The sequence below is a fragment of the Mirounga angustirostris genome, unplaced genomic scaffold (genome assembly GCF_029215605.1).
Source record: "Mirounga angustirostris isolate CCGP_5_RB_7025 unplaced genomic scaffold, mMirAng1.0.hap1 SCAF_15, whole genome shotgun sequence".
Lineage (NCBI taxonomy): Eukaryota > Metazoa > Chordata > Mammalia > Carnivora > Phocidae > Mirounga > Mirounga angustirostris.
The window spans coordinates 90876242-90889825 of record NW_026991723.1 but is presented as its reverse complement, the minus strand read 5'-3'; the positions used below and the strand labels follow the sequence as shown (position 1 = coordinate 90889825).

Below are 13584 nucleotides of genomic sequence, written 5' to 3'. Positions count from 1 at the left end.
TTGGTTCCACGCTGTCAGGATTCTCGACAATGGCTTTGTCACCAGCCTCGCTCTGCTGCACGACAGAAATCGGGGGTGGCTCGCACCTGCCAGAAAGAACCCTTGCCGATACTTGCCTGGACAACCAGTAATGTGGCGGGTGGGGTTTCCGGAGCTGTTTCCTTTGGGGACAGCGTCTGGAGAGGCAGGGGAGGTGACTTGGGTCAGCCCGAGTGACCCACCCAGCGGGACGGCCTCTGAGATGGTGAGTTCCTGCTGGTTCTCTGTCACCCTTGGGGTGCTGCCCTGCACTGCAGTGCGGGGCCCCAGGACCGCCATCCAGACAGAAACAGCCACGGGCTCTCTGCCTCCAAGGGTTTGTGAGGTTAGAAAGGATCGCTGTTTTTCAAGTACCTAACAGGTGTGTTGGCCCAGAAGGGCTCACTGGTGGGTGGTGGTTACCGAGTCCGTGTGCTGGTCTAGCGCAGTGTGACCTGTCCCCTGCCTGTCCCCTGCCAGCTTCTGTTCTGTGGCCAGCATTGGGCGGCTTCCTCACACCTGGAGGGGCACAGAGTAAAGCACCCAACGCGGCGGCCTCCTCTCCTTCCCTGCTCGTCGGCTGCCTGTGGGGGTCTCATCAAGTCGGGAGCTGGCTCACCTACCCCCTGCCTGAGCCCCTCAGAGGGAAGCCCAGATGTGTCACCCCAGTCACGCTCGGTCTCACGGGGAGACACCCAGGGTTTGGGGGGAGACCCCTTCTGTCTGGCTGCAGAGGCCTTTCCTGAACACAAACTCTCCCTCCCTATCTCAAGTAGATCTGGAATGATCTCTCCCCACCCCCCACCCTCCCAGCCTGTCAGATGACAAGCTGGGTTTGGGATGGTGCCAGAAAACCATTCATAAGAGCTGCTGGGTATCATTTCTGCTCTCTCTGTCTCCTGCTGCCCCCTGGCCCTGAATTCTGGCCAGTCGGTGCCGTGGGGTGGGGAGGTACTCTGCGGCATCTCCGTGCCTTCTGGAAATTAACTTTGCCAGGTGCTGCTTTGAGCGTGGGCTCTGAGATGTGTCTGAACCCATGCATGAATGGCTCGGGCTTCCAGGGCGGGCTGGCCCCCGAGTACCACCTGCCCTGGGGATGGGCCCCACAGCAGACTGCAGAGCTGGTCAGCCCTGGGCGCAGGGCACGGTTGCCCCACTGCATGTGGTTGGATTGGCTCATTTGCTGATGTGAAATATTTGCTGAGCACCTACTGTCTATGGGGAACGGTGCTCAGAAGGGGTTAAGAAGTTGGGTTTTGTCCAGGGAAGAGACAGGCTCATCCACAGACACTTAGAAAATAAAGGGAGAGGGCGCCTGGGTGGCTCAGTTGGTTAAGCGACTGCCTTCGGCTCAGGTCATGATCCTGGAGTCCCGGGATCGAGTCCTGCATCGGGCTCACTGCTCAGCGGGGAGTCTGCTTCTCCCTCTGACGCTCCCCCCTCTCATGTGTGCTCTCTCTCTCTCTCTCAAATAAATGAATAAAATCTTAAAAAAAAAAGAAAAAGAAAAGAGTGGGAGATACAGCAAGAGGGATGCACTTTGAGAGCACCGGGGGTGGAGGGAGGGGTTCTGGATCACAGACTGGGCTGGGGATCCCTGAGGGCCTCCTGGAGGAGTTGTCCTAGGATCCACATCTGGCAAGGCCGAGGGGACAGCCTGTTGGAGTAGAATCAGAGCGTGGTCAGGAGCCAAAACAAGATTGGTTAGAGTATAAAGTGAGTGGTGATTTCCTTACACTCGTTCTTAAAGCCGTATCACAAGCTCCATGTCCCTCTCCACTCACTCGGCTTCCTTGTCACCTGGTAGGGAAGGCGTCCATGTGTGAGCTCGGCTCCTTGGCCAGCATGCCTCCACTGTAGGCGCCGGCGATGCCCGGGGTGGACCGAGAGCACTCGGGGCTCCAGGTCATGGGCCTGGCGGCGTGAGTCCCAGCATCACTACGAGGGTGGAGAAGTGGGGGCGTGGTCACAGTGGGTCCTAGAAGTGGGGCAGGCAGAACACGAGGGGATGCCTGGTGTAAACACAGGGAGGCCCCGGGAGGCAGGTACACCAGCCCGTTCTGTGGACCAGAAGCTGGAGGCCGAGCAGGAAGGGCTCACGGTGGTCCCGAGCAGCCCTGCTCCTCCCTGCGAGGCCCCTGGTGCTGTGTCCCCGCGCAGACCTGGCTGGCCCTGGCTTCCATGTGTCTGACTGGCTTCCCTCCCACGCAGCGAGCATGACCTCGGGGAGGACATCTATGACTGCGTCCCGTGTGAGGACGAGGGGGACGACATCTATGAGGACATTATCAAGGTGGAGGTACGGCAGCCCATGGTAAGCTATCCCTCACTCGCAGCGTGGCCCCCACTCCAAGAGCTCAGAGCCTCCGGGGGGCGGGGGGCGCTCTGTGGCAGAGGGAGCTCCCGAGGCTGCACCCCAGCCCTTCCCAGCCCCTGCGGGCTTCCTGCCCGTCCTTGGGCCCAGGCCTCCCTACGGGATGTTCCGAGGAGCCTGGGATGTGATGCTGTTGCCCTGGGATTCTCCGGAGGGTGTGCCAGATTCCAAGTCCTTCCTGCCTGGGGAGTCTGAAAATAGCGCCTGGCTGCTCAGGCGCACGGAGCGCGCATCATTTTACTCCTTTGTGCGGAGAGCGAGGAGACCGCTGCCGGCTCAATTAGCCAGCTGTGCATCTTTTATGTGGCGAGGATATTTATTTCCCAGTCGGTGTTGGCTAATAATCTCTCGGACTCCGGTTCGCTGCCGGGTGGGCTGATGGCCAGCAGCTGCCGTGCGGAGGGTGGGGGTCCTGTCGGGCCGGGATGGGGAGGTTGGGGCCCTGGGGGGGGCAGGCTACAGCCCCCTGGGTCCCCACGCTCCTGGGGGGTGGCCCAAATGCCACTTGCCAACTGTGGAGGCTTTTTATGCTGTTTGCTTTCCCTGAAGAAAGGGGGGGAGTTTCTCAAGAAGCCAATTTCAGTGTTTTCCTGTGGTGTGGGAGTAACCAGCTGGTGGTGGAGAAACAAAGCTGGGACGACGGCTCCCCAGCAAGGCCTTTCAGAGAGGCCTTTCCCGGCCTGGTGGCATCTGCCCTCCACTGGCATCTCGCCAGGAGGAGCACAGAGAAACATGGCAATGGGCTCACAGCCCCCAAACTCTCTCTTCGGGACGGAATGGGTTTCTTGTTTCGCTCCTGAAGCGTCTGAGGGGTCCCCACCATTACCAGGGGCCTCTCTCTGTGACCCCAGGTCTGCCCAGGGCCAAAGCTGCCCTTCCCCCAGGCAGCCTTGCAGTGGGGCAGCTCTGCCCCTGAGCCTGTCCAGGGGGCCAGTTATGGGGCTGGAAGGCCAAGCCGTTGCCCCGCTGACGGAGACCCTCTGCTTTGCCCTCCTGGAGCTGGCCTGAAAGCCCAGCCAGCCCTCTGGATTTGGGGCCCCCTCACTCCCAAGCCCTTTGAAGTTGAGGGTCCTGCGGGGAAAGCGGGAGCAGTGGATGCAGTGGCCCCGGGCCCTTGTCTGGAGGTCCCCTCGCCTCCAGGCTGGAGACGCCCCTGAGGCTCCGTCTGTGCCTGGCCTGGTGAGACCCCAGAGTGGGCAGTCCCCAGAGCCTGCTGCTGTCCCTGGTCCTGAAGCGCACAGGGCAGGCCCCGGGCTGTTTGCAGGACCTGCGGGGGCCGTCGGGGAGACAGGCTGGCATCCCGCCTGCCCTGCTCTGCTCAGTGTCCTGACTGCGCTCCGTGCTGCTCACGAGCTGTCCTGTCAGTCTCTCAGCGTGGGCCTCCGTCCCCCTGCCCGTCCTCCAAAATAAAACAGGTTTTACTTCCTCCCCGGTCATGTCCGGGGCTATCTGAACAGTCAAAGTGGAAGGTAGATGGAGACCTTTCCAAAGGAAGATAAAGCCAGAGGACGGCAGGTGCCGCTCTCAGAGCCCACACGTGAGGAAGGGCCGGGTGCCGTCCCTCCCCATGCAGCCAGGCTGACACTCGGGCGGGCGGGCCGAGGACTGTGACAGGATCCTGGGGCTGTTGGGTAAATGCAGACAAGCATCCCTACCTCCCAAGCACAGCCCGGATAACGAGCTGACACTGCTAATTGGTTCTCTCTGTGATTATTTCTCCACGCTTTCAGATAAGATACATGCAGGTAAGTGGCAGGTGGAGGGAGGCCCGGGTAAAGACAGCCAGCACTGTCTTCCTCCACCTCGCAGAGCGGTCTCAGATCTCTTGGAAAAAGCCTGGGACCCTGTCCGCAGCGAGATACTGTCAGGCCCTACAGTCTTACACATGGTTTTAGGGGGATCATGGGCCCCCAACACTCCCCCCCAAAGCCCCGAGAGCAACAGTGTAGCGCCCAGGCCACAGGGGGCTTGGGAAGGAGCCCTGGGGGCCCTCCTACCTGACCCTGGTCCCCTGGGTGATGTGCCCCCTCTGACATGTTTCTGTGGAGCCCTCGGCCCCAGCAAACACCTGGGGCATTTCTTCGGGGAGGAGGATGGTGTTAGGGCAGATAGGAGTCCACATGGCATGTCACGTGGCCCAGCCCTGTTTTCCCAGAGCCTCACTTAGGGACCCATGTGGCTCGCTCAGCCTAAAAGGACGTGAGGAGAGGGTCTAGAAATCCAGAGAGACTCTGAACAGTGGCCCCACCTGCAGCTTCATCCCCTCATCCCTGTGGCCACAGTCTCCTGGTCAGTCCTACCTCTGGCCACGTTCCCCTCGGAGGTGGGGAGCAGGCCCTGCCGCAGTAGCGAGCCCCCGGTGGCCCCTGCCATTGAGCTGGTCCCTCAGGACCCTAAGTAGAGGCCAGGAAACCCTGGGAAAGCCCAGCCCTGCACTAATAGGTCGATGCTGGGTCAGCCCCTCTGTTGGCGGACACAGGTCCTCAGGGAGCTGGTCAGAGCCTTTCCCTGTGCACACAGTAGGCACTTTAAGCATGCCCCCCCCCTGCTGTCTATGCTGGAGGGGCTGGCTCCTGAGGGCCCCACACTGGTCTGGTAAAATCCAGAATAGGGTCGCAGGAGCCCAGATTCTAGAAGCTTCCGTGCTTTTCTCCAAGCTGTTGCCAGTCCTCAGGTTCATGCCACACACACCCCCCAGTGCCTCAGTTTCCTCATCTGCAGAAGTTGGGGGAAGGGTTTGGGCCCCCTTCTGTCTCCTATCCCGTCCTCCATGTCACCCTGGTGACCCTGCGGCCAGGCCTGGCTCACGTCTTGTGTCTTTCCTTTAGAAAATGGGCATGTCCGAGGATGACAAGAGGAATTGCTGCTTATTGGAGATTCAGGAGACCGAGGCCAAGTACTACCGGACCCTGGAGGACATCGAGAAGGTGGGTGCAGGCCCCTGCCCTCTCCCGGTGCCACTGGTCCCCTGGGGTGTGGCTGCCACCAGGCACCCCCTGCCCTCCACTCCCCACGCAGGCTGCAGGCTCCAGCCCGCCAGTGTCCTTGTGGGCTGTCACCCTCGTCCCCAGTCCCATCCCCAGCCCTCAGCCATCAGCCTGTCCCGGGACCGTCCTGAGCTTGTCTCTGCGGCTCCTTCCCGCCTAAGGGGGGCATTAGTATGTCTTCCACTCCTGATTGCACTGGGCTAAAGCTCCTGATGTGTACTCTCTCCTGTAGGCTGGGCGCTAGGTTAAGCGCTTTGTGTATACCTTCTCCCCTAAGGCATTCTCTGCCCTCAGCTTCCCACTCTGTAAATTGGGGTGATAGCAATACCACCCCGTAAGTGGCTGTGAATGTCCTGCCGCCAGGACATAGGCCCCATGATGTCAGCCTGCGGCACCCCCACGGCAGACCCTGTGCCCCCCGAATGGCTGGTCAGTCCTCTCTCCCTGCTGGCCTCCCGAGCTCCTTGAGGACCACGGATGGGCCTTCTCCTGCCCCCACCCCGCTCTGGCCTCCCGTGGACACTGGCTCAAGGACATTTCCCTGTCACTTGAGAATCCTTGGTGCCAACTGCCTGTGCTTACTGGGTGAAAATCCAACGTTGTTTTTAAGGGAGAACCTCCCCGGCTCTTCTTTGTTTGTAGTGCCATGGCGGGGCTTCTTGGGGGCATCTCTTTGGATGGCAGGTTTAGGGCCGTACTTGGGTCTGAGTTGGGTGGGAAGTGTGGCCCTGTCCCCTTGGGTGATGTGCTCACTTCTCTGGCCTCAGTTTCCTGAAATGTCTCAAATAACCATTGCAGCACCCACCCTGGGTTGCAGTAGGGTTGAAGTCCAGCCTGTGGGACACCACAGAGCTTTGCCCACGTGGTGGGTGTGGGTGCTTGGCTCCATCATCCCCAGCCCCGCACTCTTCCTTGCTGTAGTCACCCCGCAGAACAAAGCCCCCATCTCCCCAGAATGCATGCATTCTCCAGCGACACCGGGCCCTGGTGGTGCTCCAGGCCTGCGTCACCGCCCCACAGAGAACCCCTGGCCCCTGCACCTTGGTGGGGTCGTCAGAGCCCCCTCCTCCACTGACGGCTGTGGCCTTGAAGGGGGGTGGCACCCCCTAGGCAAGCTGACAGTGGGGACTTCCCTGTTCCAGAACTACATGACCCCCCTGAGGCTGGTGCTGAGCCCGGCGGACATGACAGCCATCTTCATCAACCTGGAGGTAAGGGTCCCAGCCCGTGGCTCAGTGTCTGCAGCCTCAGGCTCCCAGCCGGCTCAGATGTCAGGCAGGCTCCCACCTGACTGTCCCTACGGGGCCTGGGGAGCTGTGTCCCTGCCAGGTGCATGGTTGGTTGGTGCTCCAGGGTGCTTTTTGGACTGACCGGTAGGAGGGGAGTAGCCACCCTTCCCTCTGAGAACTTTGGCCTCAGGAGACAGGAGGACGAGGTTTCTGCGAGCTTCTCCAGCTTGCTGTCTGTGTTGTGGGTGTCGCTCAGACACACGTGCCCTAGGTTTAGGTTTTTGTCATTAGCCAGAGAGAAATGTGTCCCCTCCAGCTCTTCGAGAAGGGTCCCCTACCTGCTCTGCACACGTCTGCACACAGACACAGGATGGTGATGGCCTCCAAGAGGCTCACCCTGATGTGGTCAGCAGAGCGGGGAGGGGTTGGCGGGAGGCTCCGGAAGCTGCACACTCATGAGCTCGAGGGGTGGGTGCTGGTCTCCCGGGGGAGGCTGAGCCAGACTCGGGAGGTTCTAGTGCTCTGTGCCCCCTACCTGGAGTTTGTCCTGCCGCGTGTGGTGGCCAGCACAGACGGCTTTGGACAGGATGGGAGCCGGACTGGGGGCTGTGGGGAGCCCCGGAGTGCTGCCTGCCGGTCGCCCGGCTGCTCTGAATGTGGACAAACACCTGTCCCCACAGAGAGAGTCTGCCTCCAGAGTCCCAGACCAGGGCAGAGCGCCCCTCTGCGCCTGCACACAGCGGGAGGGTAACAAGGATGCTGGGTGGCAATAGCCACCCAGGGCCGTTGCGGTCCCATTCTGGCCCTGGGGCCTGCGCTGGGTCGGTCACCCTGTGTCCGGATAGGCCGAGCAGGTCCCCTCCTGCGCCTGGCACTGCAGCACCTTCTAGTGGGATGAGACCCTGGTGTTTGCCTGGGGACGCGCGCCTGGCCCCGGGCCCCTCACACGCGTGTCCGCAATCGCACCAGGAGAGAGCGATTCAGGGGCGCGTGGCCCTTCCAGCCTGGCGCACCTGGTCATGCACTAACTGCTGGTTCTTCCCAGGACCTGATCAAGGTGCATCACAGCTTTCTGCGGGCCATCGACGTGTCCATGATGGCGGGGGGCAGCACTCTGGCCAAGGTCTTCCTCGATTTCAAGGAAAGGTGAGAGTGGCAGGCCTGCCTTGCCCATCCCTCCCCGTCCTTGGGGCCTCAGGTTCTGCCCTGGGGACAGGGCCGAGCTGGCCAGTTGGGATTTACTCGGGTGTGAGTCTCATGGTGAGGTCCTCGAGGGCCGTGGCTGTGCCCCCACGAACCCCTGTACTCACTTGTAAACCGAGAGAGCTGCCCACCCTTCCCACCATCACAGCCTGGAGGGGTGATCTCCCCCCGCAGCAGGGTCTGGATGGGCGGAGGCCTCCACCAGCTCCCTCTGCCTCTGTGCCCAGGGGTGTTGGTGGCCCAAGGGCGTTCTCACCAGCACGGTGCACCTCCTGTGTGCCCGCCCCACGGGCATCCCACACCTGGGAGAGTCTGCCCCCCAAGCTCTAGGCCTGGCTGGGGTGAGGGCACGTGGCAGCCGCTTAAAGACAGAGGCCAAACCCGCCCCTGCAGGGCTGAGTACGGCGCTTCCAGGGTTGAGGCCACTTCCCTGCTTCCTTGTCTGCATCTGTCACAGGACCTTGACTTCCTAATCCGTCCCTTAGGGACCAGGATGGCATCTGTGCCACGTGGTGCCACCAGGTTCTTGTCTGTGCCACCGAAACAGCTTGTCTGTGTCCACTGAAGGGCTTCGGTGGCCGGGCAGGCGGAGGGCCTGGGCCAGGTGGACGGGCTGGAGGGCACACAGCGCAGGACTGCCCTGGCATAACGCAGCCCCAGCCCCCAGTGTGGGGAGACAGCGCTTCCAGTGCCAAAGAGGGCGGTCCTGGACCCTCCGATCGTGCCCCGGGTCCCTCCACGTCTCTGTGGCATCGGGGCCAATGTCCACGAAGCCCGAGGGGGCGTAGATTCTACGCATCAGGCGGCCTCTCTCCTCCCCCCGGCGTCCAGCTGGTCAGGCTGAGTCTAGACGCACAGATGGTGCTGGCCTGCCTACGGCCAGAAATGTGCCTGCAGGAATCGTGCCCCTGAATGCAGCTCCTCCGACCGTCCGGGCCCCTCGTCCAGAACAGGTGCTGTCGGTGGAGGAGGGTGACAGCTCATTAGAAACCAACACAGGGTCCTTTTTAAAGAAGAGTCACATCGCTGTTAGGAGGCCTCCGTGACTCTTTGGTTGTTGGCTTTAAGCTCCTCTGCCTGTAACTGTGGTGGGTGGAGGGGTATGGAGCCGCCTTCTGTGCCCCAAAATGTTCTGCCGGAGCCCGGCAGGGGAGGACTGGGGTTCTGGAAGCTTTTAAGTAGGTGCGAGGGGCAGCTGTCAGGACGGCTCTGCCGTCTCCACCAAGGCCTTGGCCCCCGAATTCCTTCATGGAGCCTGGGCAGCCGCGTCTTTAAAGCTGGGGACAAAGTCTGATGACGTGAGGGCCCGGCCGGATGCCCAGTGCTGCCGGAGGACAGCGGTCCAGCCACTGAAGTCTCAAGAGGTCCATCGGGAGATGATGCCCTGCCTTCTGTCCTTCAGGCTTTGGAGAGGCGCCAGAAGGTTCTGTCTTGACGGGTCTTCTGGCCAGCTACTGATCAGAGCCAGCTGGGAGCTCGTTAAGAATGCCAGTTCTGGGGTCCACTCTGCCGGGTGGGAGGGGGAGGCCCCCAGCGGCTGGTTGGGAGCCTGGGTCCATCTCGTCCTCATCTGTGGGGAGACTGTCAGGTGACCATCAGCTTGGATCATGCGCCCTCCCGGCCAGGCAGCCCATCCCTGGGCTGGATTCCAGGTGCCCCCGCCTATGAGCCCCTGAAGGGGCTTCCCCTGCATGCCCTGTGACCCAGGCAGGGACCCCTGAGCCTGCTTTCTAGGGGCCATGGGCTGGGCATCAGTAGGGAGGCGTGAGGGAGCAGGAAGTGCCCGACGCAGGGGGCAGATGTGAGTCCGCTGGTGGGCCCCAGGGGCGGGGGGAAGGCCGGCTCCCTTACCCGCCCCCTGTCCCAGCAATTCCTCTCACCTGGCTGCGAGCCCGTGTGCGGGGGGAGCCAACTCAGGCTGGAGCTGTCAGATGCCCCCTCGCCCTGGTGGCGGCCCATCGCATGCTTCTCCTCCATCCTGGGGAGCCCAAGCAGGGCTGCTTCTGAGGCCTGTGGACCCACCCCCGGGGCAGTAGCAGCAGGCCGCGTGGCCAGGGGACAGACGGACGACTTGCCCTTCCCTGGGAACCTCTGTGTCCCGGGCCTGCCCTAACAAGGGCACTGGCCTCTGCACACAGCTTTGGGCCTCACCTGGCTCTCGGGTCTTGCTCCCGCTGGGATGACCATTGTTTCTGCCCAGCAAGGCCTCAGGGGCCGGACCCTCGAGTTGCGGGCCACTTGGGGAGGGGCCTGGCTACATCCCATCGGAGTTCATGTGCCCAGTCCCTTAGTCTGTCCCTGCGTCCATCTTTTCTGCCCCTTTGCCTTATTTCTGAGTCCGCACCTACGGTCCTGCGGTTCATTTACATACCGATTCCACAAGCATTTATAGGGTGCCCACTGTGTACAGAACAGCCTCGGCTCTCACTGGGCAGGGAGGGGCAGGAAGGGACAGGAAGCAAGTTCACAAAGGAAACGAGAGGACGGGAAGAGGGAGAGGAACAGGGTGCTGAGGACCAGGGTGAGAGGCAGAGAGCAGGACTGTTTGGGAAGCTGCAGAGGCCAGAGGAGCAAGCGTGAATCAGTCAAGAGGAGATTGTCTAAAGCCTGGCTTGAGGCTTCTACAGGAGGCTGGAAGGCCGAGTTTAGATTTTTTTTTATAAGGGCAGGAGGAAGCCACTGAGGAATTCTTGTGGCAAGATCCTGGCAGCTCATCACAGGTGGAGGCTTGAGTAGCATCCAAGTGTGGTATGACCAGTGCCAAGTGGCAGAAGACAATCACCTCCCTCTTTTTGGAGCTAATACTTCCATTAATACAGCCTCAGTCCTCAGACAAGGTAGATGCTCCTCTTAACCTTGGCCTGAGGGGACAAGTCCCACGCAGTGGGAAGTGGAACTTGGGGAAGATATGCATTTTGCAGATGTGGATGTAACAAAGAGCCACGTGGTTTTTATCTGTGGCTGGGGTTGGCCAAACTTGGTCAGTGGGTCAGGCTAACGGACGACCAGTGGAACCGGCCACAGGGACTTTGTGGTCCAGCGAGAAGGCAGGGGTCTAGCTCTTAGCAGGAACTCCCTGGAGCTTAGCACAAGTGCTTCTAGGAAGGGCAGCCATCAGAGTGAGATGAGAGGCAAGTCCCCGCCCGCCTGAGGACTCAGGAGTATTTAGAGAGAAGGGCTTTGCCACAGCTGAGCACTCTGTGCTCTGTGCTTTCCAGCTGCTCAGGGTGTTGGGCTGGGTGATGCTGCCCTCTGGTTGCAGCTCCCGCCTGCGGGCCGGGGTCTCGGGGAAGCTGGGTGATCCCCGTCAATGCTTGCAGGAAGAGAGCCCACCCATATCCAGGCTCCTTGAGCCCCTGTGAGGTTCTGCACGGAGGCCTCCTCTGGCAGGGCTGCCTGGGACCCTCTGACCTGAGAGGGCTTTGGCCCCGCTCCTCCCAAGCCTCCTTGCCCAGATGGGGACATCGGGGATTGGAACAGCTTTGGTGACTTGGCTGCGGTCCCGGCTCTGTCCCGTGTCGTCCGTGCATACCCAGCAGCGCCGCCTGTGTCTGGTCCCCGGGCACCGTGAGAGTTTGGAGTTCTGTGACAGGAGACGGGCAGGTCGTGCCCCCCCATAGATGCACATATGCCCCCCTGCAGTGGGGTCCGAGTTGCGTGTTCAGGAGGTTACACGACATAGTCATACAGACACACAAATACCTGCCCGCTCGTGAGGGAGGGACCCAGAGCCTGACGCCGCGCATTCGGAGGACGGAACGAGACGCTGGTGTGCCGAGCTGGTGGGGAAGGCAGGCACAGACGGGGTGGGAACACCGGACGCGCGCCACTGGGGTGTCTTCAACACGGCCGAGCGCGGCACCCCAGCGGTCTCCCACACGCGGGCAGCGAGCCAGGGCCCCGGACACCGCCTCACCGCCTCGCCTGGGGTCCGGGTGGCCGAGGCAGCCTGTTTTTGCAGGTGCCCCACTGAGACCTCGAACCGTGAATGAAGTCCTGTGTGTGTTGCTTTACTTCCAAAAGTTGGATAAGTTTCCTCAACAGCACAAGATGTTTGTGGCTAGAATTGAGGCCTACCAGCTCTCACTTCCTTAGCTGACTTCCCTCCACAGGCCGAGAAGGGACCGTGTGAGGCCCCTGCTGCCCGGCCCACGGCAGGGCCCAGACCATGTGCCGTGGACGGCGGGGAGAGGCCTGACGGTCCTGACAGAAACGTATCCTCTCTCAGTTCTGGGGCCGAAATCCAGTGTGGGCAGGGCGGCGCGCCCTCCGGAGGCTCTAGGGAAGGAGGCTTCCTGCTTCTGCCAGGTGCTGGTGGCCCCCAGTGTCCCTTGGTTTGTGGCCCCCCCGCCAGTCTCTGCTCGGCCCTCATGCAGCTCCTCTCCCATCTCAGGCCGCCCACGGGGTCGGCGGCGGTGAATGAGGGCTCAGCCCTGGGGTGGCCTGGGTCTCCAGCATGGGGGCCCGGAAGACTGGTCTGGGGGCCCCATGGATGCACTTAGGGGTCTGGCCTTGCTGCTCCCTTGCTGGGTGACCTTAGAAGTCATGTCACCTCTCAGAACCTCAGGGGCGCTGTCCTGGAAGTGGTGTTTTGTGAGGACAGGCTGAACTCAGGTGCGAGTGCGTCCCACGGCCCCACCTCTTTCTGTCCTTCAAGCTTTGCCCTCTTCCCCACAGGGGCCTCCTGCCTGCTGGGAATAGCGGTGTCTTCACTGCCCGTGCTCAGGCAGGCGGGGTGGGGTCTTGGGTGCTCACAGCCACATGTCAGGCCTCTGAGCAGGCCAGGCCTCCAGGCTGGATGTTGGGATGTGGGGACAGATGAGACCCATCCCTGGAGCTTAGAGCAGGTGGAGAGGGGGCTGGTCTGCTTCTGCCTCGCGCTTGGCTTTGGACGGGTCTGTGCCCAGAGGCTCCCCGCCTGTCCCCTTGCTTTTCTGTCTCGCCCCCACTAAACCCGGGGACAAGGTTGGGAGGGGAAAGGAGGCAGGGCTAAAAATGATGGGGCAGGGTTTTGAGGGATGAATAGAAGTTTGCTGGCCAGAGAAGGTTGCAAATGCAGTGTGGGGCTCCTGCGTGTGCTGTGAGGAAAGCAGGATTGGGACCCACTCTCCATACACCCTGTCTGCCAAAAACCTTGGGCCGAGATGAGCCAGGGTGTGCTGAGGTGAAGGGGGGACCCCGAAGGCTGGCTTGGCCTGTTCCAGAGCTGCGGGCCCCAGATGCTTAGGAGAAGTGCTCTCGCTGGTCACATGGACTTCCGTGGGAGCGGCTGGGCCATCACCAGGAGGTCTGCTCATTCAAAACAACTTGACAGGAACCTTGGAGTCTCCAGTCCCCCAGGTGCTCCCAGAGATGATGAGATTTAATCAGTTTTTATACTAAAAATTTCAATTTAATAACAGACTCATTTAAGTGGAAACCAGGGCTCAGGTTCTCATGCAGAGTGGTGCCTGGTTGGAGTGTGGTGGGGCACGGCCATGGTGCCTTCTACTTGACAGTGGCGGGGAAGGTGGGCTTCTGTGTGAGGCCGGGGACCGGATCCGTCTCTCGCTGGAGTCCTAGAATCTCAGCCTCTTGATGCTGGAAGCTTCCCTGCAGGCTGGCACCGGCAAAAAGCCTCCGGGCGGCTGGAGAGTGTGGCAGCAGCTCGGCCGGGCATGCAGGCTGGGGAGGCTCCGAGCACACACAGGCCCAGCGCAGCTTGGACGCTGGGCGGGAGCCGGGAGATGCTTCACGATGTGTTCTCTGTGCCCACCTCGGGGCCGCTCTGAAG

The 13584-nt window shown here is 61.5% G+C and overlaps 1 protein-coding gene across 5 annotated transcripts in view; it reads left to right on the top strand.

Annotated features, from left to right (window-relative positions):
• Positions 1-13584, top strand: part of VAV2 (vav guanine nucleotide exchange factor 2) — a 171723-nt gene that overhangs the window by 126312 nt on the left and 31827 nt on the right. For 4 of the 5 annotated variants that reach the window (XR_010407732.1, XM_064579527.1, XM_064579524.1 and 1 more), the window contains exons 5-8: positions 2230-2332; positions 5221-5319; positions 6522-6590; positions 7654-7754. Coding sequence is in view for 4 of the 5 variants with exons in the window: in XM_064579527.1 (XP_064435597.1) it covers positions 2230-2332; positions 5221-5319; positions 6522-6590; positions 7654-7754 (372 nt within the window). In the remaining variant the exon portion in view is untranslated. The remainder of the gene's footprint in view (positions 1-2229; positions 2333-5220; positions 5320-6521; positions 6591-7653; positions 7755-13584) is intronic. The other variant, XM_064579525.1, reaches the window with a different exon arrangement.